The 22,102-nt window shown below is 44.7% G+C and overlaps 2 protein-coding genes across 8 annotated transcripts in view; one reads left to right on the forward strand and one right to left on the reverse strand.

The window, feature by feature from the left end:
- Window positions 1–7,339: 7,339 nt before the first annotated feature.
- The window catches only part of MAGI2 (membrane associated guanylate kinase, WW and PDZ domain containing 2), a gene marked incomplete at its 3' end in the record, with an annotated part of 1,345,444 nt that continues 1,330,681 nt past the window's right edge, over window positions 7,340–22,102 (reverse strand). For 2 of the 3 annotated variants that reach the window (XM_080818052.1, XM_080818051.1), the window contains one exon: window positions 7,340–8,010. In XM_080818052.1, the coding sequence (XP_080674178.1) occupies window positions 7,340–8,010 (671 nt within the window). The remainder of the gene's footprint in view (window positions 8,011–22,102) is intronic. The other variant, XM_080818053.1, reaches the window with a different exon arrangement.
- Window positions 11,734–21,299, forward strand: LOC308352751 (uncharacterized protein). Of its 5 annotated transcripts, none has more exons than XM_080819100.1 (6): window positions 11,734–11,959; window positions 12,659–12,738; window positions 13,754–13,880; window positions 16,978–17,157; window positions 18,632–18,691; window positions 20,579–21,299. In XM_080819100.1, exons 3-6 carry the CDS (start codon window positions 13,847–13,849, stop codon window positions 20,725–20,727), a joined length of 423 nt encoding a protein of 140 aa, XP_080675226.1. In that variant the 5' UTR covers window positions 11,734–11,959; window positions 12,659–12,738; window positions 13,754–13,846; the 3' UTR covers window positions 20,728–21,299. The 5 variants fall into 5 exon arrangements, with proteins under 5 accessions (XP_080675226.1, XP_080675228.1, XP_080675229.1 ...); XM_080819102.1 differs by having other exon boundaries at window positions 16,981–17,157; XM_080819103.1 differs by having other exon boundaries at window positions 17,054–17,157.

Below are 22,102 nucleotides of genomic sequence, written 5' to 3' on the forward strand. Positions count from 1 at the left end.
GCTGGGTATATATGTCTGTGTTCATATGCAAGTCATATGTGAGTCATATGTGAGTTTGTGTGTGTGTGTGTGCACATACACAGATATACATGATGTGTGCATATATACACCGTACATATATTTTCTTGGTTTTTATCCTGTATCTGCTCATTCGCCCCCATGAGCTTGCTTTGAAGCACAACTAAAGGCATCTCCGAGGTGGTAATCCGGATCAAGAAGCCAGAATCCAGTGGTTCCCACTAATGAGAGATAACACAGGAGTAACGGGAAGGTATGCCACGGAGTCGTACAACCCCTGCTAATGTTTAACCTGTGAGACGTGTGTGGACGGGACCATCGGTTTTGAAGTCTTCCTTCTGTGAATTTCTCCATGTTCTTGGCAGTTGAACCACTCACCGCTCACTTTCATTCTCTTAAGGACTCGGATCCTACCACGGCTCACTTCTTTCCCAGTGGCTCCTGGACGTTAGGTAGAAGGCAGACCTTTCCAGAATCCTTGCTTGCTTGCTTGCCTTCTGAAAAGATTTTATTTATTTATTTGACAGACAGAGATCACAAGTAGGCAGAGGCAAGCAGAGAGAGAGAGAGAGACAGGGGGAAGCAGGCTTCCTGCCGAGCAGAGAGCCCAATGTGGGGCTCGATCCCAGGACCCTGGGATCATGACCTGAGCCGAAGGCAGAGGCTTTAACCCACTGAGCCACCCAGGCGCCCCTCCTTGCTTTCTGTAACGATGCGCTCTGCATGCTGATACGTATGTGGATGTGTTTATAAGGCATAGGACGTCTCCCCTCCCAAATGGTCCCATCTCAGTCAATTATTTCCATCTCTGGGAGTGGGTCACAGCAAGGCTCTGAGGAGTTGGTGCCCCAGACTTACCTTAGGTTCAGTCTCTCCTCTGAACTTCATTCTTTTGGTGCATGTCCATCTTTTAAATCTACAATTATTGGCTGGATGAGTATTCCATCTGGGTGACCTGAGAACCCCTCACCCTTTGTATATCAAAAAATGTAATAATGTCCCTTCTAGATCAGTCCTACCCTCACCTTCTTTTCACGCAGGCTTGGGAGTCCGTGATTGTTCCTGAGTTTGCATCCGGTCAGTCGGGGAGGCCTGCTGCTTCTCCCTCCTTCAGAGCCCTCCTGTCTCTCCCCTCCATTCTGGGGGCTCAGGTCTTCTTATCTCTCACCTGATGTTAGCCCCTGCCAGCGTCTCCCTCCTCCACGTCACCCTGGACAGGGCTGCCAGGACTTCCTCCCACAGCCAAGGGCTGACTTTATCTTTTCTCTGCTTAGAAATCGTTAACAACTCCCAAATGTTCCTAGTGGCATTTGTTATCTGCCTGAAACTACCTCTGTTTAATCTTCTTCCTCCTTCTGCCCCTCCCTCCATCTCTCTCTCTCTCTCTCTCTCTCTCTGTGTCACACACACACACACACACACACACACACACACACACACACACACAGTCTTAGTCAAAGTAAGCCATTCATGGTTTCTCTAATGTATCTCTAAGTTCCTTAACTCTGACTTTGCTCATGCTGATCTCCCCCTTATACCTCATCTGCCTCTTGAAATCCCACCCACCCTTCAAACCCAACTAAAACGCCACATATCCAGGATGACAACTATTCCCACATCCTACCTAATCCCACTCTGTCTTGGGTTAGATTGTCTTGGTCTCCTAACTAGATGGTAGGCACTCCGAGACTACAGGCTGAGTTCCGTTCCCGGTAATGTTTTATAGATTGCAGACACTCCACACTCTTTGTAAACATTTATGAAACTGAGTTAAGTCAGTTTGTCTTACAGAGGGACCTTGTTAGCATGTGTAGCCCCTGAAATAGTTTTTTATAAAAGTCTAGATCCCATTTCATTTTAAAATTAACACCTGCATTTTTTTCCCCACAAATTTCTTGCAAAGGATGTCTCTTCTCTTGTATGCATGCTTTAAATATGCCTATTTAAGCCTTGCATTTGCAGACATAACCCATTAATCTGTGGAAACCACTGCCACATAACCCAACGGGCAAAGCCATGCATTGTGGCCAAGCCAGACGGATAGCCATCACACATTCGCTCAGAATAAGTGTGACTTTATTTTTAAATTCAAATAAACGTGGGTGCTAAGTTTTAGATGGAAATGCTGTCAGGGCTTCTGGAGGAAGGAAGGCATTGCCCACTTGAACATTTCTTACAGATGCTCTCTACTTTTCTCTCTTTATTCTCTTGCAGGAGGGCGGCGTTCTCCAATTGTCTCTTTTACACCCCGAGGTAATGTACCCGAGTGAAATGTGGGATCAATGGGAGGCCCACCTTGCTTCTCTAATGGAAAGGCACCTTGGACTGGGCAGGTGGCGATGGGGAACCGGCTGTCTATGGGTTTGAAATCCATAAAAATAGAAGTTGAATTTCTGAAAATGAATTTCACTGAAGTTCTCCCTGCCCGTGTATGCCCTAAAATGTCTCTTTGTACCCCAGGAATGTGTGCTTCTCAGTGTGAAGGCAGTTGACCTGGGATGAAATCACACAGATACACCTTGTTAGGCTTTTCGAAAATGGACCTTCTACCGAAGAAGGAAAGTCAGCGGTCACTTTGTTGCTTTCCCAAGATTCCCAGGTTCTACCAGGTGAAATCGCTCTCTGAGAGGCAATTTCATCAAAGAAAAGATCCCATCAAACTATTGGAACTCTTAAAAAACCCAGCCGACTCTCATGTGTGGTTGCTGGTTACACTCCGCTGAGTGGTAAGACACGCTTTCGTTTCTGTGGAGTCCCTGTAACTGAGCTGTCTGGGTGATATACCCCCCAGTGTCCAGCAAGGGGCCGGCTTAATTCTGGGATGTTGCTCCCTTGTTTATACCCAAATGCCGACCACCACAGCATTGCCTTAATAATCATAACCATACCCTTTACCACATTTAATTGGTGCCCAATTAAGTGAACTAAACACAATGTAGAACTCATCATGAGACTTAGTACCCTTCCTATTATTAACCTTGGAAAGGACTCATGTGATTTTACAGGAACCTGTCTGGCACTAGGGTTGTCTGAAAAAGAATCTTTGTTGAGTCCAAATTCTTCGGCAATTAGGTCATTTGATTTTGGCATGAGTTTGGCCCAAGAAAGAGTCCTATGAATAGGGCAGGGCAGACTCAGCTTTGGAGAGCCCCAAGCTCACATAGTTTGAGGCAAACTCATCAAGAACAAATAATAAGGGGCTCCTGGGTGGCTCAGTCGTTAGGCGTCTGCCTTCCACTCAGGTCATGATCCCAGCGTCCTGGGATGGAGCCCTGCATCCGGCTCTCTGCTTCTCCTTCCCCCACTCCTCCTGCTGGTGTTCCCTCTCTCACTGTCTCTGTCAAATAAATAAATAAAAATTTTTAAAAATGATAATAAAATTTCAAATGGCTTCAGTTGTTCAGCTTCACAGCAAACCACCTCTAGAGCAAGAGCCGCGATCAGGTTTCCGGCAGAGGGCCTCCCGCTCAGAATACCCATTTGAAGTTATTCCAGCACGTGTGGATTGAAGAGCCACATGCTTTTCCATCTCCGGGGTCTCTATGATCCACTGCTTGAAAGGTGAATCAGACCCCAATAAAAGCAAGCGAGAGGTTCTCTGCTGAAAGTCCGGCTGTGGTTCTAAGACGGAGGCTGCAAATCGGGGGCCTGTGAGCCAGACCTGGTCTGCAGATGGTTTGTGGTCGTAGTGTTTTGTCTTCTTGCTCAGTGTTTCTTAAAAACACGAATTAAGCTTGTCAAACTATAAAAACCACAAAATTTCAAATAAAAAGCTGATTTTTTTTTCCTTCTCTTGAGAAACTGAAAGGCTGTTCCACAGTGGACTTGGACCTGACAAAATGACAGCTTTAGAGGAGGGACATGCCTATCCGTTGGCCCAGTCCCCACCTGCCTCTCTCCATTTTCTCCTATTTCCTGCCTGACCTTGGAGCCATTTGATTCAAGGTAAGGCCCTTGTCCAGGCCAGGTGCCTCACTGGCCTCAGCGTTCGTCTCTGAATTCTAATCTCTTGGATGGCCTAATGATGTTTATATTTTTTTCTTTTAAAATAGTAGTTAGCTGTGCATCATTAATATTTACACCCCATCTTGTTAACCACATTGTTTTATAAGTCTCCTGCTTTTTTGCCTTGCCCCAGGCCTCTTTGATTAGTTCCTAAAGAATGACTTATATTTATTGCAAATACCTTCGCTTTTGTGCTTGATTGCGCACTTCATGTCAGCTTCTTCCCTTTTCTAAAAGTGGCATATACTTAATTTTTTTAAAAAAATTAATAGTGGAGTAAAAATGGTCAGTTTGGGAATGTTAGGCCCCCCCACTGATATCAGTGGGAAGTCCCAAGAGGACTAGGATTGAAAGCTGTCTCTGTGGACTGTGATCTCTGTGATGGGGGCGTTTCTCGTCCTCCTAGTACAGACCTCTCTTCTCCCCAGTGTCTGTACTGTAATACATTGCACAGGCCATATTCAGACGTTCATATTAGACCTCTACACTACTGTTCACTAAGTGTTGGCTTCTGCATAAACTCCTTGGGATTTTACATGAAAAAACTTCAGAATTAAAATGAAAAAAATGTGATGGGATTAATTGTTGATGGATACGCAAAATCCTTTTTGAAAAAAAGGCACAGTGTATCACTCAGGATAGCAAGCAACAGAAGCATACTACCAGTTCATAAATGATGTAGTTAGCCAACAGGGAAGTACCAATTAGAGTGTCTTTGAGAAAACTCTCCATTTACTGTGGGGGGGGAGGGGGGAGTTTGTTTTTTGTTTGTTTTTTGTGGGTTTTTTTTTGTTTTTGGTTTGTTGGTTTGTTTTTCCTGTGTAATTCTACTGCCTTTAGATTCAAGTTTGAAAAAAAGTCCTGTTTGGGGGCATTAAATTTCCACTAAAAAAACCCCCAAAACAACAACAACAACAACAACAAAACCCACAAAAACTATGAAAACCGCAGTTTGAAAAAATTAACTCCCAGTAATTCGTTACTTCAAATTAACACACAGCCTATATAGTTGGAAAAAGAAAAGGTTTTTGGATATATATTTTATTTGACAGTGTTTTAGAATATCATACAGTAAACAAGATTTCTGTAAAAGTTAATTTATCCATAGTGGTGCGTTTCATAAAAATAGTTGCTCACTTACAGTCTTTCTGTGACTATTAATACATGGAATTATATTTATAGAGATACAGCTGTACAAGGTAAATTCACAGCTAACACTACACAGAAATATTATTTGGAATGGGATTTAGATGATGTGCTGTCTTCACAGGTTATGGATTACAGCCGCATAAAGCAATTACTGCACAAGTAGTAGCTGTGAACTGTGCAAATTAGAGTTTATGCAAGCGTAATCTCAACTTTTTTATCCTTTTGTAACACATGAAAAATAAAGGTCAGAGGATACAGTACCAGGACGTGCAGCTACACTACAGAAGCATTGTCCAAAACCAGATTCAATAAATTAATGGCAAACTATACTGGATTTCTAGTCCAGGGGAGAAAGACTAATTGAGATTAAACCAAAAAGTACTGTAAACTGCTACATGTGTTTGTGCTTTTGTTTATTATGAATGGATTCCATTTTTGGCAATTGCTTTACAGGCTGCAAGATTCTTCACTTGAGGCTTTCGACCATATTCTCCTCTTGTCAAACAACTAAACTACCCCTATGCCTGATGGAAATGAAATAGCTAGTGCTCAGTTTACTGCAATTTACAGAGATGGAAAGTCAACAGAGGGAGGCTATTATGTGTGACCCTGGGTGATGGACCTGATCTCCTGTTTTACTTATTTGACTACAAGTTCAGGGAGGCTTATTTGCATTTGAACTCCTGTAAGGGCCAGTATCTGGGAAGGATGAAGCCTCATTCATTCAGAACAAATTAGAAAGAAACTGCCCTCAGAAACAGTTTGCCTTTTAATATGTGTAGCTACAAATAAGTACCAATGGATAATTAACTGAAGGTAACATTTTACAAAGGAATATTAAAAGGGCAGGGAAGAAAGGCAAGCCTTAGTATTCTGCTAGGGGATCAACCATAGATCAATGAAGATAAACAGAAACATCTAGAAGCTGCTAAAGAAATTTAAAAACGGCAGACTACAAAGACAAAAAAGCAAACCAAATGAAAATAAAAGGAGAAAGAATAAGGTAAGATAAAGCAGAAAAGAATGCTAAAAGGCTCACATTCTTTTATGAAAATAAATTGGCCATTGTATGATTTTTGAATATTAGGGATCCATTATAATCTGAGAAATACAGGAGAAACACTTTGCTTCTGCTCTATCAAAGTGAAAATGAAATACCGGAAAGAGGGTTTTAAAAGACAATAAAATAAGTGAAATAGAACACTGCTGTCAAAGAAGCTACTATCTTTGCTAGCCTGAGACAATAGGAAAGCCTCTTCATAAAGGAACTGCAGCCTTGCCAATCTTGATTAAACAAATTGTGGTCCTTCAATTATAAAATGCATATTTTAGATGAAAACCAATTAAGATCTATGAGCTAAACTGCAAAATTCTGACTTATGGCAATCTGTTCCCTAAGATACAATTTTTTTAAACCTTTTTTTTCTACCACTGAAAATGTACAGAAATATGATTTGATCACAGAAATGGCAGTAAAAATGGCATCACACCAATGAATTCACTAGATTTCTAACTCGTCCTGCAGTATGCAGGGAACGTTGCTGCTAATACCGGTGATGGATGCCACGGGTGAGCCATGGAAACATGTCATGGGCGAACAGTTCCGAATGTTTCAAAGAAACCTTTTAACCCCTGTCTAGATATGTCGAGAACAATTTATTTACAACTCTTTAGATCAATTAAAAGATATAATCTTGTCTCAGTTTCAGCTTGCTCCGTGCAGTTTGATTTTAAGGCGATATTCCAGTTTGTGATTGCTCTTAACTTGTCCAGTTTCTTGATATTAGAGTTTGGATAGCATCCAAATCCTTCATGCAGTGGGGGTAAAAATTTTTTTTCTCTTTCTTTTAAAATTTTTTTTTCTTTTAAACTAAAGCTACACTGCACTGTCTCTCTGTGATGTTCTTCACGTTATTTTGGTTCTTCCATAGCTGCCAAAGCCCCCACAATGGAACCGGGGGCTTTAGGATCAGTTTAGGTCTGCGCGTGGACGCCGTGCCGCCCATGCTCGCTGGACACGTGGGACTTCAAGTCGATGCTCCCAGGCCTTGGTGCCTCGTGGATCTATGCGTGTGACAGTGAAAATAAATTAAAACGCCGTGAGACGGAACCTAAGAAGAACGGCCTGCAGGCGTCGAGGCGGGGCGGCGGGCTGCTGCCGCGCAGCTCATCTGCCCGCGGCCGAGGCGCCCGGCTTGAGGACGCCCGGCAGCTTGTCGGAGCCGGGCACTTTCCAAGGCCCGGGCGCCACGGCGGCCTTGCGCGTGGGGACGCCCCCCGGAGGCCGCGCGCCCTGCCGGGGCCCCGCGCGCGCACCCGCCCTGCCCTCCGCCTCCCGCGCGCCCGGGCGCTCGGCGCCACCGCCACGGCCCGGGCCCGCGAACGCAGGCGCAGCCCCGGGGCCTTCGCGCCGGCCGAGCTCGGGGCCCGCCGAGGTGCGGGGCCCCTCCTTCCCGCCGGCCCGCGCCGCGTCCGCCGCGTCCGCCGCCGCGGGCCCGGGCGCCCTGGCCTCCGAGGAGGGCCTGCCGGCCTCCCGCCCCTGGCCGCCGGGCGCCTCCTCGAGCCTCGGCCGAGCGGCCCTGTGCGGGCTCGCCGAGCGCTCCCTCTGCTCCCCGAGGCGCTGCTTCTTCTGGCCGCCGGTTGAAAGCTCCTTTGGTTTCCTAACGTCGTGTTCCCTTTTGATATCCCAAGTTGGGTCTGGGCCTATCTGGTGGGAAGGGTCGGAGGGTGGGGCTGGATGTGATGGAGAGAATGGAGAGAGGACGTCCTCGAGGGAGACGCCTACTTCCGGCAGACCTGGGGAGGCGGCAGCGGGAGAACTCCAGGAGTTGGGTTCGTCTGTGGGACAGGAAGCACAGGCGTTAGGAGCCGCGCCGCGCAGCCCTTGCACGCTCCCGCGACCTCTCGCCACGGTAGGGACGAGAGCAGACGGCCAGGGGCGACTGCTTTCAAGGTCCCGAGCCATCGCCAGTCCCACCCTCACTGCCAACAGGGCAGCCCGCCGCGCCCCCCGCACCCCCCCAGGGGGCATGGTTCTGTGTCCCACCCCGCCAGACTTATTTACCCCACCTCCTTCCCTCGTTGATGAATCGGGACGGGCATTGCTAAGGCGGGGCCTAATCTGTCCCTTCGCCTCGGCCCTTACTAACTCCCTGGGGTGTCTTCAGATCTGACAGCCCGGTGTGGGTATCTAGCTTGGCAGCACTTGAATCAGTGGTTCTCAGACTCCGCGTCGGAATCACCTGGGGTTGGTTGTGAAAAATACAGATTCCCCGGGGGCGGCTTGCAGAGATTTCAGGAGCTCCGCTCCAGGAATTCCCCTGCATTTTTACCAGGCACCCGGCTGACTCTGAATGTGGTGCAAGAACTGAGCTTTGAGAAACACGGGTCTGAGTCCTCCGGAAGAAGTTGGGACAGTGACTTTCAACCATTAGGTGTCACTCAAAGCATAATCACCAGCAGATAGTCTCAGAATTTGGATAAAGTCATCAAAAAACATTTACTCTTGTCTTTTGGAAATCATTGTCCTTAATTCTTTTCGGTAGTTCTGATATGAAAACAGGGCCAGACCAAGATCAATGATTCTTTTTAGGAAGCCTAGTTTCAACATTTATTTGGGGTTTCAAATCTCCCTACTTTGAGAAAGGTTTTGAGACAATGTACAACAAAACACAAAAGAGAATGATAAAAATGAGAATTTTTTAAAAAAAGCTGTTCAGAAGCCAAGTAGGAGGACGGACGTGTTAGGAATCTGAGATGAGTTAGTTACTACTATGAGCACTAACGTGACCCTTGAGCTTCTAGCTACTAAATCAAAATTAAAGCAGGAAAACCCAATACAGTCATCCCTTGATATTTGTAAGAAATATGTCCCAAGACCTTTGGAAATCCTCAAATTTTGGAATAGCTTTCTAGAGTGTCAGTTCTCTTCACAGCATTGGCATACGGTCATGAGTAGGAACAAAGAAACCACACTGATGTCTGAGTGCTGGGTGGCAGGAGCGGCTCCTCACCAGCCGAGAGACTCAGCCCCACACACCAGCCTCAGTGCCTGTGAATCAGTTCCTGCCACTGTAACATTATATGTCACAATTAGAGGCTCTTATTCAGGCTCAGTCTGTGAATGTTTAAAATATGAGGATTCTTATTTAGTACTTTTGATGCTGATTTATAAAGCGATAAGGAGAGGAAGAGGGCAGTGAGGTTGAGAGTTCCAAAAATTCTGGGCCACCTGTACAATATCAAATCAATTATAAAAAGTTCCTCCTTTGATGTGATATTTGAAGGGAGTATTTAGGGCTCAGTGTTCTTCTCTTCCTTCTTTTCAGAGATATATCTATTATCATGTTCACACAGTGAGTAAAAAGTCCTGGAAAAGCATTAGAAGACCTGGAATCCAATCCTGCCTCTGGCATTTACCAAGATGTGATTTTGAATCAACTACTTGATCTCTCTGAGCCTCATTTTCTCCTTTTATAAGGTGAGGATGAAATGTTTACCTTGTAGAGATAAGACACGCACTTTCAAAGGGAAAAGCACTTTGCAATGGGAGGATTATAATGATTTTTCACAAATAGTTGAGTCAGATTTCTCTTCTGAGTCCCACTAGCTGCCCCCACTAACTAGCATACTTGTAGGTGAGGTTTTGAGTTAAGTGCAGTCAATCAGCTGTTCCCATCTGCTGTGATTCCCAGGTGTGGTTTTGCTCTACCCCAGGTAGCCTACCTTGGCTACTTCAAGGAATATTCGAAAATCCTTAAATGCAAATGTTTTTGTTGAAAATTGGAGTATGTTCTGCTTCTGGCTGGGCTAGAATTTGAAAATCAAACTGTTATAGCAAATGACAGACTGTGGCAACTCCATCATGTAGGAAGATGAGGCCTGAAAGAGTTAACAGCGGTCTTCAAAGGGCCTCACTAGAGGGTAGCTGTGCTATGGTAGTCTCTAACTCGGACCATGGTAATGCTATGTCACATTTTAGTATCTCTTCCCAACATCTCCCCCCCGCCCCCACCTCTGCCAATTCCATCACGGGTGGCCGAGTCAATTAGCTGGCCTTGAATTACTGTGAGATACGGGGAGGTTGATATTATTCACACCATTTCCTGAAGGAGGAACTAAAGCAGAGAGAGGTTAAGTAATTTGACCAAGATTACAACATGGGTCGGCCAAGAGTAAAACATTGGGTTTCTTTACTCTCTTTTACTTCCTGAGAAAATTTTCCTAACGGGGTGCCTTGCAAATAGGATCAAAGCGTGTGAAATGGACATGCTCAGTGGGCGCTGCGGCCCAGCAGGAACCAGACCCCATCGTCACAGAACAGAATGGTTAGCATCTATTTCCGCACATCTTACTCGTGACAGTAAACTAGAGGTGAAATCCGTCAAAATACAAAGATACAGTATACTCTTATTGTAAAACGATTTCTCAAGTATTCGTTTATAGATCATTAAATTCTTAGTGGGACAAACTGAAAGCTAAAATGTCCCAGCCAGTACCAACTGAGAGTACTAGTCAGAAGTTACAATGAGCTGGATCTTAAAGTAACATGATTTAAAGGATGGACATTCATGTAAGTGATTTAACAGTTCTCATTTTTCTGCACTCTTTCCTTATATCCCCATCCTGGTGAGCGGCAAAACCATCACCTGGAGTCATTCTCAATTCCTTTCTCTCCCTCAGAGCTGTGATCTGCCCTCAAGTCTTACTAGTCTTAACTTCAAGTACGCGTGGACTCTGTCAACTGAGGTTTGTCTTCCCTTTCACCACCCAAGGTCAAGACCCCGGGCAGGGCCTAGACGGATGCAACCAGCATGGGCTGCCCAAGATAATCACAGTGAAAAGAAGGCCATAGTGTGGACATCTTTCCTAAACCCTCATTGATACCGTTCAAGACAGAGAGTTCAAAAAACGAATTTCAGGTGTTGTTCAGGCAAGAGAAGTGACGTGTACGATACTGTGAACCACACGCCCTCTCCCGAGCTCGGAGTTCAGGACAGCTAACCTGGTTACCGGTACCCAAGGGATGCGCCTGCCAAGCTGCTGTTTCTCCCAGGGGCAGCTCCAATAACCCGCTCTTCTCTTTCCTCCTGGTCTCGCCTACCTCTAACGATTCTCCACACAACACCCACAACAACCTCTTTGCGACACAGATTAGATCATGCCATTCCTTCGCTTGAAACTTACAGGGGATTCTTGTTGCCATTAGATTAAAATCCACGAAAACCAAAGACCGGCATGATCTGGCCCCTGCCAGCCTCCTGAGCGTCATCTCTATTTATTCTCTGTTCTCCACCTACACTGGTCTCCGTTCAGCTCCTAAATGCACCGAGCACATTCTCTACTCTGGGAGGTCACTGCTGACTCTTTTGCCCAGAAGGTTCTCTCCCCAGCTCTTCATACGGGCGGGTTCTTTTTTTATTCTTTAGGATTCTTAAATATCACCCCCAATCCAAGGTAGATATTCTGCTGTCCTCAGGAGCATCTTGATTTTAACTCCTCATAGTACTTATAATTGATAATTACATATCTGCCTGCTTATTCAGTTGGTCTCGATTTCAGCTCCTAGATCAAAAGCTTCACGAGGGCAGTGGCCACAGTGGTCTTGTTTAGCACAGTGGGAATTCCTGCCCAGCAGAGTGTTTGACACAGTAATAAGTGCTCTGGGAATACTGATGAACAGACCAATCGGTTCCAGAAACAGAGATGGAAGACTTGAAACCAAATGCCTACTTGACCGAACACTTCAGAGAAGATCTTCACTTAGAGAATGTATCAGCAAAAACAGGTTTGTATCTATGATTTCTATCAGTTTCCAGAGGGAAGATGGTGGGGAAATGCTAGTGCGAGGGGAAATAAATACATTGGGGGCAGGAGTGCAGAGGGAGGGCCCGAGCAACAGAAAGGGCACCGGGAAGAGGTCTTGGCTTTTATCAGTGGCCCCTGGGGTGGAGAGAGAGAGAGACAGAAGCTCTGGATGGAAAACAGGCAGTTTTTAAGTTTTTAAGTTCCCCTGACTTTTCACAGATGTTCTTTCCCTTGTTAATCTTCTCAGCCATGATGATGTAATGACTTTGCTTAAAGGAGCTTCACATCTGGGGACTCATTAGTCACTGTGCCGGTGAATGTTCAGATGAACCACAGGCAAGATAGACCCTAAATATCTCACACTCTGCTGGGGGGGAGAAGCAGGTCCCTGTCCTAAGTTAAGACCAGGTTTCTTCCCCTTCTTGTTGTTTCTAGCCAATATGGATCTGTCCTAGAAAAATAGGCTGATTAATACATAATAGATATTAATAGTATATATGTACAGAAATCACACACACATATATATACTACTATGTTTGAGTTGAAAGATGTATGATCTCTTGAATAATCTTGTAGGAACTCAGCAATATTGAAAAATAAAATGTAGTCTTCTATGTAATCTCGCTATGCCTGAGATTAAAAAACAAACCCCAAATCCTCATCTAGTGTGTTTCAACAGCTTGTTTCCTTTTGGAATATAACTCAAGCGACAGTAACCAGAGAGGTGACCCACTAGGAAGAGACTACTTATTGTAGTAAGTGAGTATCTGCATTATTGGTTTTTCTAGGTGGCTCTTCAGCAAAAAATTGTGCAGAGGAAAATATAACTGGAATCAAGGAATAGTTCACTTGTGCTGAAGGGCGAGGGAGACGGGTTAGAAGGGAGCCAGGGATTGCTTCAGGGGAAGGAGGGCCTGTATCCCACCCCACACCTCACCTAATAGCCCTGGGGCTTTCAACTCTGGGCTGACAGGTCCCCCAAGGCTCTGCACTTCTCTCCTCCTCCTAGTACAGGGCTGGGACGCAGAGCCTAAAGGCTGCCTTTTGGATAAGGGTGGCCAGGGAGGTAACAGTAGTATTACCAGTATTGTATGGCTAATAATGGCAACAGCTAACATCCAGTGAGGGGCTTACTAGATGTCAGTCACTTTTATAATGTATTGACCCAAATGTAAATTGTACATTTTACAGGTGAGGAAACTGAGACGCAAAGAGGTTAAGTAACTTGTTCCAGGCTCTGTAGCTGGTTGGGGTGGATCAGGGTTGTTGAATGACTTTCTCAATTGGGTGATGTTCTACAAACTCAGCTCATACACTGTCACTAGACTCCTTTGCTAGCCTCTTTTTTTTTTTTTTAATTTGAGAAAGAGTGAGAGTGAGTGAGAGAGAAAGAGCACAAGCTGTGGGGGGAGGCAGAAGGAGAGGGAGATGCAGACTCCCCACTGAGCAGGGAGCCCAGGGCCCTGGGATCATGACCTGAGCCGAAGGCAGATGATTAACTGACTGAGCCACCCAGGCTCATCTTTGCTTCTTGGTTAGTATCATAAAATCCTCCATCAAAAGCGATTCTGTCAGAGGCCAATCCATCGTTATTCTAAGTGGAGGCTCTGATTGCCATTTGTGTCTGAACCTTGGACACAGAAGGGCAGTCACCACCACAGTGAGGGTGTTGATTTGTGAACACGCTGGAAATATGAGCGGAATCAGAGGATAAGGAAATTAGATTTCCTAAGGGCAGGGATAAGACTGTGTATTTTAAAAATGTCCCTCACAGTGTCACACTTTGATCCAGACTGATCTGGAAATACTCCTACTGGATATTGGAAACACTGAGTCAGTTCAAGACCTACTTTTACTGCTCAAATGAATGAACTTATTCTGCAAAGAGATCCATGGACGTGGTAAGTGTTCTTCCTTCTCATAAAAACCTTTCTTGTTGCAACCTACAGTTGGCTGGGTTGGAGAATACTGATGTATTATACTGAATTATATTCTCATCTAATTTAGAATATTATAGAAAAATACAAAAAATGACTAGAGTAGATCAAAGGACAGTAATGTGAAGTCATTAGGTGTTCAAAAGAAAAATCTTTTAAGGATGGGTCCAAGCCATAATGAATGGTTCATTTGGATCTGCTGAACCATCACTAAAGTGATTGCTTTTTGTAACAAAATACAAAGAAAAATGTGCCTTTAAAAAACTTCTGAACAAATTAATGATTTTCCTTTGCTTTTTTGCTCTTTCTCAAGCATTGTTTCCTATCTGGAGGCATTGTTAATGCCATTCAAACATGTATTTGTATCACCTTTGTTACCACAGAGATGTAAACAAGGTGTTACAAACATCAATACCTTTAAAAAATTGTGACCGTATTTGCTTATCTATGCTTCATATTTACACTTGTTTCGAGAGTGATCAAAGGTACAGGAGTAAACCTGTGGCAAACTTGACCTCTGGTGTTGAAGGGGCAAATCTCAGGGCTAATGGACCTATTGCTGATGGGGCTACCACTTACGGAGGACTTCAGCCCTCACAGGAACTGTGCCCCGTGAGTCCTATAGTGACCCTTTAAACCTCACAGCAGCTCTGAGGCATCTGGTGCTGTTATCCCCACTTCACAGATGGGGAAACTAAGGTTTATATACATTAGGCAATGTGTCAGGACCACTCAGCTGAGAATCAGGATAACTGACTACATAACTCCAGAGCCCAGTCCCAAGCCACTACTCTATTTAGGTGCTTTTCAACTTTTTTCCACATCACGACCCATGTAGAAAAATACATTCTTTAGTCAGTGCCCTGGAGTAAACAGATGGAAATGATCAAGGCCTGAGCAATCGAGCCAACCCTCTGTATGATGAGGGAGTGAACGGCTAGCTAGCTAAGGACAAGGCAGAGGCTGGCACCCTACACCCCTCTCCCCCTGACACGTGTGACATTCCTCAGGCACTCCTGGCCCTAACGGTTACCTAATAGAGATCACAGTCCTGCAGGACAGGAGTCTCCCTCAGTGTACAGACATCCCAGTGATTTACAATCACCTAACTTCTGGAAGACTCCCAACTGTCTTCATGTTGGTCCCTCAGTAGAGAAAAGACAAAACACAGCTTGGCTTGACCATAACCAGGCCTCCAGTACCCCGAGCGTCTTCTTTACCGTATGTCAGCCCTTCTGAACACCCCCTTTGTCCGCACCGCCCCACCTCCTGAGTATATAATCAGCCAGTCCTCGGGGTCACGGGGCAGCAGCTCTTCCTGCCCAGGGGTCCTGTGCCCTGCGCTTATAATAAAATCACCTTTTTGCACCAGAGATGTCTTAAGAATTCTTACTTGGTCGGCTCTGGACCTCACTTTTTTTCTAAAACGTCAGCATTTGGTGCCCGAATGTGGGGCTAGGAGTCTTTACATCTAGACTCTGAGCTTCAGTGCAAAATTGGTGAGTACTTTCTCTCCTCTTCTTTTACTCTCATTCCGGGGGCCCTTCAAGGAGTCCGGTCTTACTGAACACTTGCATGTCGATTGCTCAGGCTGTAATCCTCTAGCCCAGGGCTAGTCCATGGTGAGGAGAAAAGTCTGCCTTTTGGCTGGAAGTTAGTACCCTGGCCGGAATGGTAGTAAGACCCAGAAATCTGATGCCCTCTCTTTATTCCTGTTCTTTTACAAAGCTGTCTGTCTTGGGCATGGGACAGCCACCTAAGTCATCAGGACAGCTGCCAATCTTAAGAGTCCTGTGTGAGGTTTCCTCCTGATTGATCTAATGTGATCCTCTCCACATCCCTGGTCTAGCCACTTCTGGTGGTGGGACCTTCCCTGGGAGCTGGCTGAAATAGGTACCTGGTTGAATTAAAACCTGGGAATGTTTCCTAGGGAATTTGGCTGTAAAGGGCCATGTGTGTTGGAATGTCATTTAGACCATGATGGATTTTAATCTTTACTGTTTCTTGTCAGTGTCCTCTACTAAGCACTTAGAGCTACAAAATTGGGTTAATTTCCCCTTACAAAATTTTCTACTATTTTCCATGGGTTAAAAATGGCAGGGCAATAACACAACTTCTAGAATATAGGACGGCACAGTATCTTAGTCCATTCACCAGACACCCATCGGCAGCCTAGGATGCAATGGGGAAGGGGAGGGACGCCGGCACCCCTCCTACGGCCCTTTTAGGGCAGGAATGCCTTCACGGGAAGGCGGGATTGTGATCAATAGCAATGTTTTGAGGGACGCCTCCTGCTGCTTTTGACACACAGGAATTCTGATATCCTGCATGGGAGGCACAGGGAAGTCAGGGGGGTTTGGAAATGGACTTTCTTTACTTTTCTGGAAGCATGGCTTCAGTAGGCTTCTTTGGTTCCCAAGGACTACTACCTTGGAGTGCCTTTTAACCCACTGGAAACAATTCGGATTGCAACACTCAGGAAAGGACTGAGCTGCTGTAGCACTGCATGGCCTCAGTGGGATCTGTCAGTTAGATCTCCTCTGCAGGAAATAGGGCAAATGGACCTAGGATACCTGCACTGCTCACACCTAGGCCTTCGCTGCTCTACACCAGGACCCTGACCTAAGGGCCTCTTGCAGAATGCATTTCCTGAATATGTCTGGCTAGTAACCCCCTCCTGACATATTGGATGATAATTATCTACATAGGCCTCCTCCTGGTAAACCCAGGTTGCTGGAGGACACACAGGCCATCCCTAGCAAAGGGAACTCTGACTTTATCTTTCTCTGTTCCTCCTAATAGATGTGGGGGCTTCCCCATCACTCATTTCCTGGGTTAACGATTATAACTGGAGCCAACTGGGGTTAGTCTCCCTCGGGACGGGACTTTAAGGAATATTCCCAAGCAGCTGCCGAAACTCCCTTTGTTTTGGGGGAAATTCCCTGTCTGGCCCAATGTGGACTGCCTGACCCCTCTGCCCTTGTTGGCAGGAAAACATGGCGTCTGCTCCTCTGTTGGAGCTGATGAGCTCTAAAACCGGAACCCGTTCTCTGCCTTCCAGCAGCACTTTGTCTCTTCTGTCTCCCCCTTCTCCTGTTTCTGCCCCAACTTGGGTGTGGCCTGCATACCATCCACAGTGCCTCCTGCACCCGGGCTCCTTCTCTCTTCACTGTCAAGGAGCAAGAAGAGCACCCCTTGGACCTAACACCTCCCACTCCGGATTTCCCCACCAGTGTCTCAGGTAAAAACTGAAAATGGGGTGGACCCAGGTGGAACATAAATCATTATTTGAACTAAGTTAAGTTTGTTGGTTTAATTAAGATAGACATGTCTTTAAAGCTATCAGCACCAAATGTGAAACATTTATTCTATCAAGGTTTACTGAAGGTCAAACTCATGTTACCTCTGTTGCAATTTGTTAGCAAAAAGATAGCTTTATTGTCTCAAAGTTTTCATGGGTAATTGTTAAGATAGCTTTCAAAGACGTTGGTAACCTGAAACTTTAAAGTTTTGCTTGGATGATAAATGGAATTAAATTCACGGGACATCTAGGTCTTTTCCACATAGGATAAAGTGCTAAGTCATTAACTACTGGACATAGGTTTGTGCTTCTGACCCCTTATTGCAAAGAAACTAAGGATATTTAAATCTGTTGATAAACATGCCTCATGCTTAACTGATTCACAAATTTGTCATCTAAAGAATTCTGGTGTAACAGTTCATGATTGGTTACTCCTTAGTCTGCACTGGAGATTAAGGTTTTTAATGAGTGCAAAATTCTAAATGACTGATGGGAATGCATTTTTGTTGAAGGTAAAAGGAGGTAGTTTTGTCCTAACTGAGACTGGTTGTTTGGAGAGAAAGGGCTTGGGACAAAACCTGAATGCAAAGAAAAGTTGTAGAAGGCTAATGAATGAGTTCATCACTTGATATTTTAGTTACTGAAGTGTTACATGTCACAGAAATAACCTGATTTCCTCGCCAGCTATATTGTAAATTCTCACCTCCTCAGCTCTTTAACTATGTCCATTCTGAGTTTTTGTCATTTATAATTGTTGTAATTCCCTTGTAAAATGAGTTTCATCTTCAAGAAGATTCATATAAAGGACTTTTAGGACAAATACAGGTATTCAATATGTTGAAAATCCTAAAACTGAAATGGGTAATAATTTCCAGAACTAACTAAAGCTGCATTCAAACTAAACCAGAATTAGTAATGTGGAACTGAATGAATGAAAAGATTATAGTGTTGCAACTCTTGTTGGAAACATTGCTGGTCCTCTAATATTTGCTCTTCCAGACTAAGGAAACTTTTTCTTAAGATATCTGTGACTTATAGAAATGTAAAAATATTCATTTGTAAACAAGTCAAAGCATTCAACTCTTCTCTCTACCTGAACCCTCTGAAACTCAAAAGGTCTCAGCAAGTATACCTTCTTCCATGGCAGTCCTAGTCATTTATGTAAGTTCAATAAGAATCTGTTCTTGTAACAGGACACCGTTGAAAACATTGGTTATTTTACCAAGGCTTTGAATGGAATGTCTTATTTGAGAGACATGCACAGACTCAGATATGACCAAACAGGTTTAAGTAATGGAGGTTGACTTTATGAAACCTGGAGCCATAAAGCCCCTTGGAACTGTTGGTCTGACACCTTGCTTCCAGAGTTCTCAGCTGCCTCACCACGTGAGTAAAGAATGTTACTTCCTGGCAGGTGTGGGAACCTCAGGATACTCTGGGGACCTCAGGAAGAGGAATCTGCCCAAATCTACAGGTATTGCAGGCATGTCTGATGGCAAGTACTTGGCTTGGCTTCTGGCCTGGAGAAGCTACTAAAAGTTCCACCTAGAGATTCCTTATAAGAAGTTCCCACAAAGCAGATTCTAAAAGATCTGTATGATCATGTAAATAATTAGGCCAAGTTTGTTAAAACTGGGCTTATTTTCAAATAAGTTAGCCCTGATTTGGCTACCTCTGGAAATGAGAGTTATTTTAGAGAGAAGAATTGTTTCAATAACACACCTTTGTGGATGTTAAATTCTAGATCTGATTGTCTTTAAATGTTGTTTACCTAAGCTAGACAACTTGAGGTAAACTTCAGAGAAATTACCACAGTAACTCATATATAGACAATCTTCTTGCTTGTTATTCTGCGGGGATAATAACAGAACCCCATGGGCACATAATTATTTAAACAACTGGAAAATGGGATTAATTCCCCAACAATTATATGACTCAACTAGCACCTGGACCAGTTCTGTGTGGCTGGGATGATGACATCGTCTCTTTAAAGCCAGAGCATACCCCACTGCATGGGGTTGACTATACATTTATGAAAATAATGGATGACCCCACTTTCTTTATAATTAGATTGAGTGATGCAGTTGGGGATGCCCTTATCTCCTGAGACAAGTTTTCTCCCACTTGCCAGTGATCCTTTGTAATGAGAATATTAACGCTTCACCTCAAACAAAGAGGTCTTCTTAATGGTATTACTTTTTGTCATATTTATCCTAAAAGCCATCTCTACTGAGATACAATTACAAGTAAAGGCTTTAGCTAAGCATACAACGGTCCTCCTGGTAAAAGGAGCCTCAAAGCTCACTATGGGACAGTCCCTGACTGTAAGGACTTCACATCAGGTCCAGAGTGTCTTAGAAACCAAAGGCCACCAATGGATGATGGAAGCCGACTTACTAAATCCCAGGCTACACTTACAGATATACTTGAAACCTGTCAGACTTTAAACCTAGTTACCCTTATGCCTGGGCCTGACCACTGAGTTCTCTACAGAGCATAACTGTTCAGAGGTTACTGATCTTGCTTATTCTAGATGACCAGATTTAAAATGCCCCTCTTGAAAATACAAATGACAGTTGGTTTAAACATGTTCCCAAATAATGGTACTCCGGGCTACTGACTGGTTTGCTACTGATTGGGTAAGGCGGCCTGGCATCAGATGGCCAGCTCCAAATGGAAAACCCACTGGATGTGCGGAACAAACCTATGGTGCTGGCTTCCTCCGCAGTGGACAGGTCACTGCACCTTAGGTTTTGCCCAGGTTCACGAACACATTACTAAAACCATCACTGCTCCAGCTAATCTCCCCAATTTAAAGCAAAGATGGACACGATGTTTTTAAATGGTATGATCACTTAACATCCATTTATGTTCCATCTGTAGAGATAGAGAATGTCATTTGGCATGTAGAAGCCCTTAAAAAAATACATCATGAAGGCACTCAGTGATTCACTAAACAGCATCTCCTTACTTAATATCGAAGTCGCACAGATGCGCAGGGCGGTCCTACAAAATAGAACGGCCTTAGATGTCCTCTAATAGCACAGGGCGGCACATGTGCAGTTATCAAAACAGAATGTTGTGTGTACATCCCAGATTATCACAGAAATGTCCCAGGAGTAATAAAAGATACGAATGCCCAAATTGGGGCTCTACAAAATCCTTCTTTCTCTCTCAGTGATTGGTTAAGTTCCTGGTTTAAAGGAGGATTATGGTCAATGATTAAAGATCTCTTTGTTGGACTTCTCATTCTTATAGCCTTACTAATCTTTTTGTTAAAGTTATTTTTATTGACATATAATGTATTATTTGCCCCAGGGGTACAGTAGCCTTACTAATCTTAACGTGTTGCCTTCTTCAGTGTCTCTCTACTTGGTGCTGAGACTGCGCGGCTACAATGACTTCACGTCGACAGATGATCCTGACCACTCAGGGAGACACTTCCGTCCTGTCAGCATGGGATTCAGCTGCCTCCATCTTTCGAAACTCCCCTACACGCTCCCCAACTGACCCATGTTGACCCACAGGCAGTAGGGATAGCTCTGTGCCCCTGCTCATCAGGAAGAAGTTAGAGAAGATGAGACCTTCCACCTTAAACAGCCTTAGGGATTTAAGTGTCAAATTGTTCAGGGGGCAAATGATAAGGGAGCAAAAGGCTAGCTAAGGACAAGGCAGAAGCTGGCACCCTACACCCCCCTCCCCGGTGACATGTGTGACATTCCTCAGGCACTCCTGGCTGCCCTAACGGTTACCTAATAGAGATCACAGTCCTGCAGGACAGGAGTCTCCCTCAGTGTATAGACGTCCTAGTGATTTACAATCACCTAACTTCTGGAAGACTCCCAACTGTCTTCATGTTGGTCCCTCAGTAGAGAAAAGACAAAACACAGCTTGGCTTGACCATAACCAGGCCTCCAGTACCCCGAGCGTCTTCTTTACCGTATGTCAGCCCTTCTGAACACCCCCTTTGTCCGCACCGCCCCACCTCCTGAGTATATAATCAGCCAGTCCTCGGGGTCACGGGGCAGCAGCTCTTCCTGCCCAGGGGTCCTGTGCCCTGCGCTTTAATACAATCACCTTTTTGCACCAGAGACATCTTAAGAATTTTTACTTGGTTGTTTTCGTTGGCTCTGAACCTCACTTTTATTCTAAAACCACATCATTTATGCCTCAGGGGCCAAGGGGGTTGTTATCTTAGTATAACCCTCAGAGGTGTGTCAGGGAGTACAGATTATGCAACTCAGCTCCATTTTTCAACGAGGTAAAATCTTGATGACCCAGATTGACCTGGGAATATGGGGAATGCTCAGGGACCCGTCTCAATGAGTAAAATATCTGCATTATAGGACATATGAGAAATACACTGGTTCGGTTATTTTAAGCATGTTTTGGAAAGAAACACATTCTTCTTTTCAAATAAAATATTAAATGAAAGCCCAATTTGTAAAACAAAAACGAAAGACTGGTTAGGTGGGGTAGGTTCAAAGCCTCTCGCCATTCAACCTGCTCCCACCTGCACTGGTCTCTTCTGCCCTCCTTAATCCCCATCACCTGTTCCATCCATCTGCCCACCCACCTGCCCTGGTCTTTAGGCCATTTCTCAGGAATCTTGAAGCCCTAACAGAACAATTTAAAAACCACTACACGCAGAAGAGGTACCTCTAAAAGCCCCTGTTAAAATGCAAAAATCCCCATTCAGAGGAGGGAAGAGAAGAAAGTCAGGAAGATTTGTTTAATAGATTTTTTTTTTCCTATGTACTAGCAGCCGGGAGTTAGACTCCAGGGAAGGGAGACAAAGCACGGTGAGGTTTTGCTGGAGGAAAGGGACGGAAATGTCTATGGCACAGCTGGCGAGCACAGATGTTACCTTGCCATAACTTTGCCT

Source organism: Martes martes (assembly GCF_963455335.1).
Source record: "Martes martes genome assembly, chromosome: 11".
NCBI lineage: Eukaryota > Metazoa > Chordata > Mammalia > Carnivora > Mustelidae > Martes > Martes martes.

Bases quoted from the DNA above. Each gene is read 5' to 3' on its own strand.
- LOC308352751 (XM_080819100.1), top strand. From the start codon at position 13,847: ATGAACTTATTCTGCAAAGAGATCCATGGACGTG. The intron at 13,881-16,977 runs GTAAGTGTTCTT...TCTGCCTTCCAG, and splicing joins CAAAGAGATCCATGGACGTG to CAGCACTTTGTCTCTTCTGT. The intron at 17,158-18,631 runs GTAAAAACTGAA...ACTTCCTGGCAG, and splicing joins TTTCCCCACCAGTGTCTCAG to GTGTGGGAACCTCAGGATAC.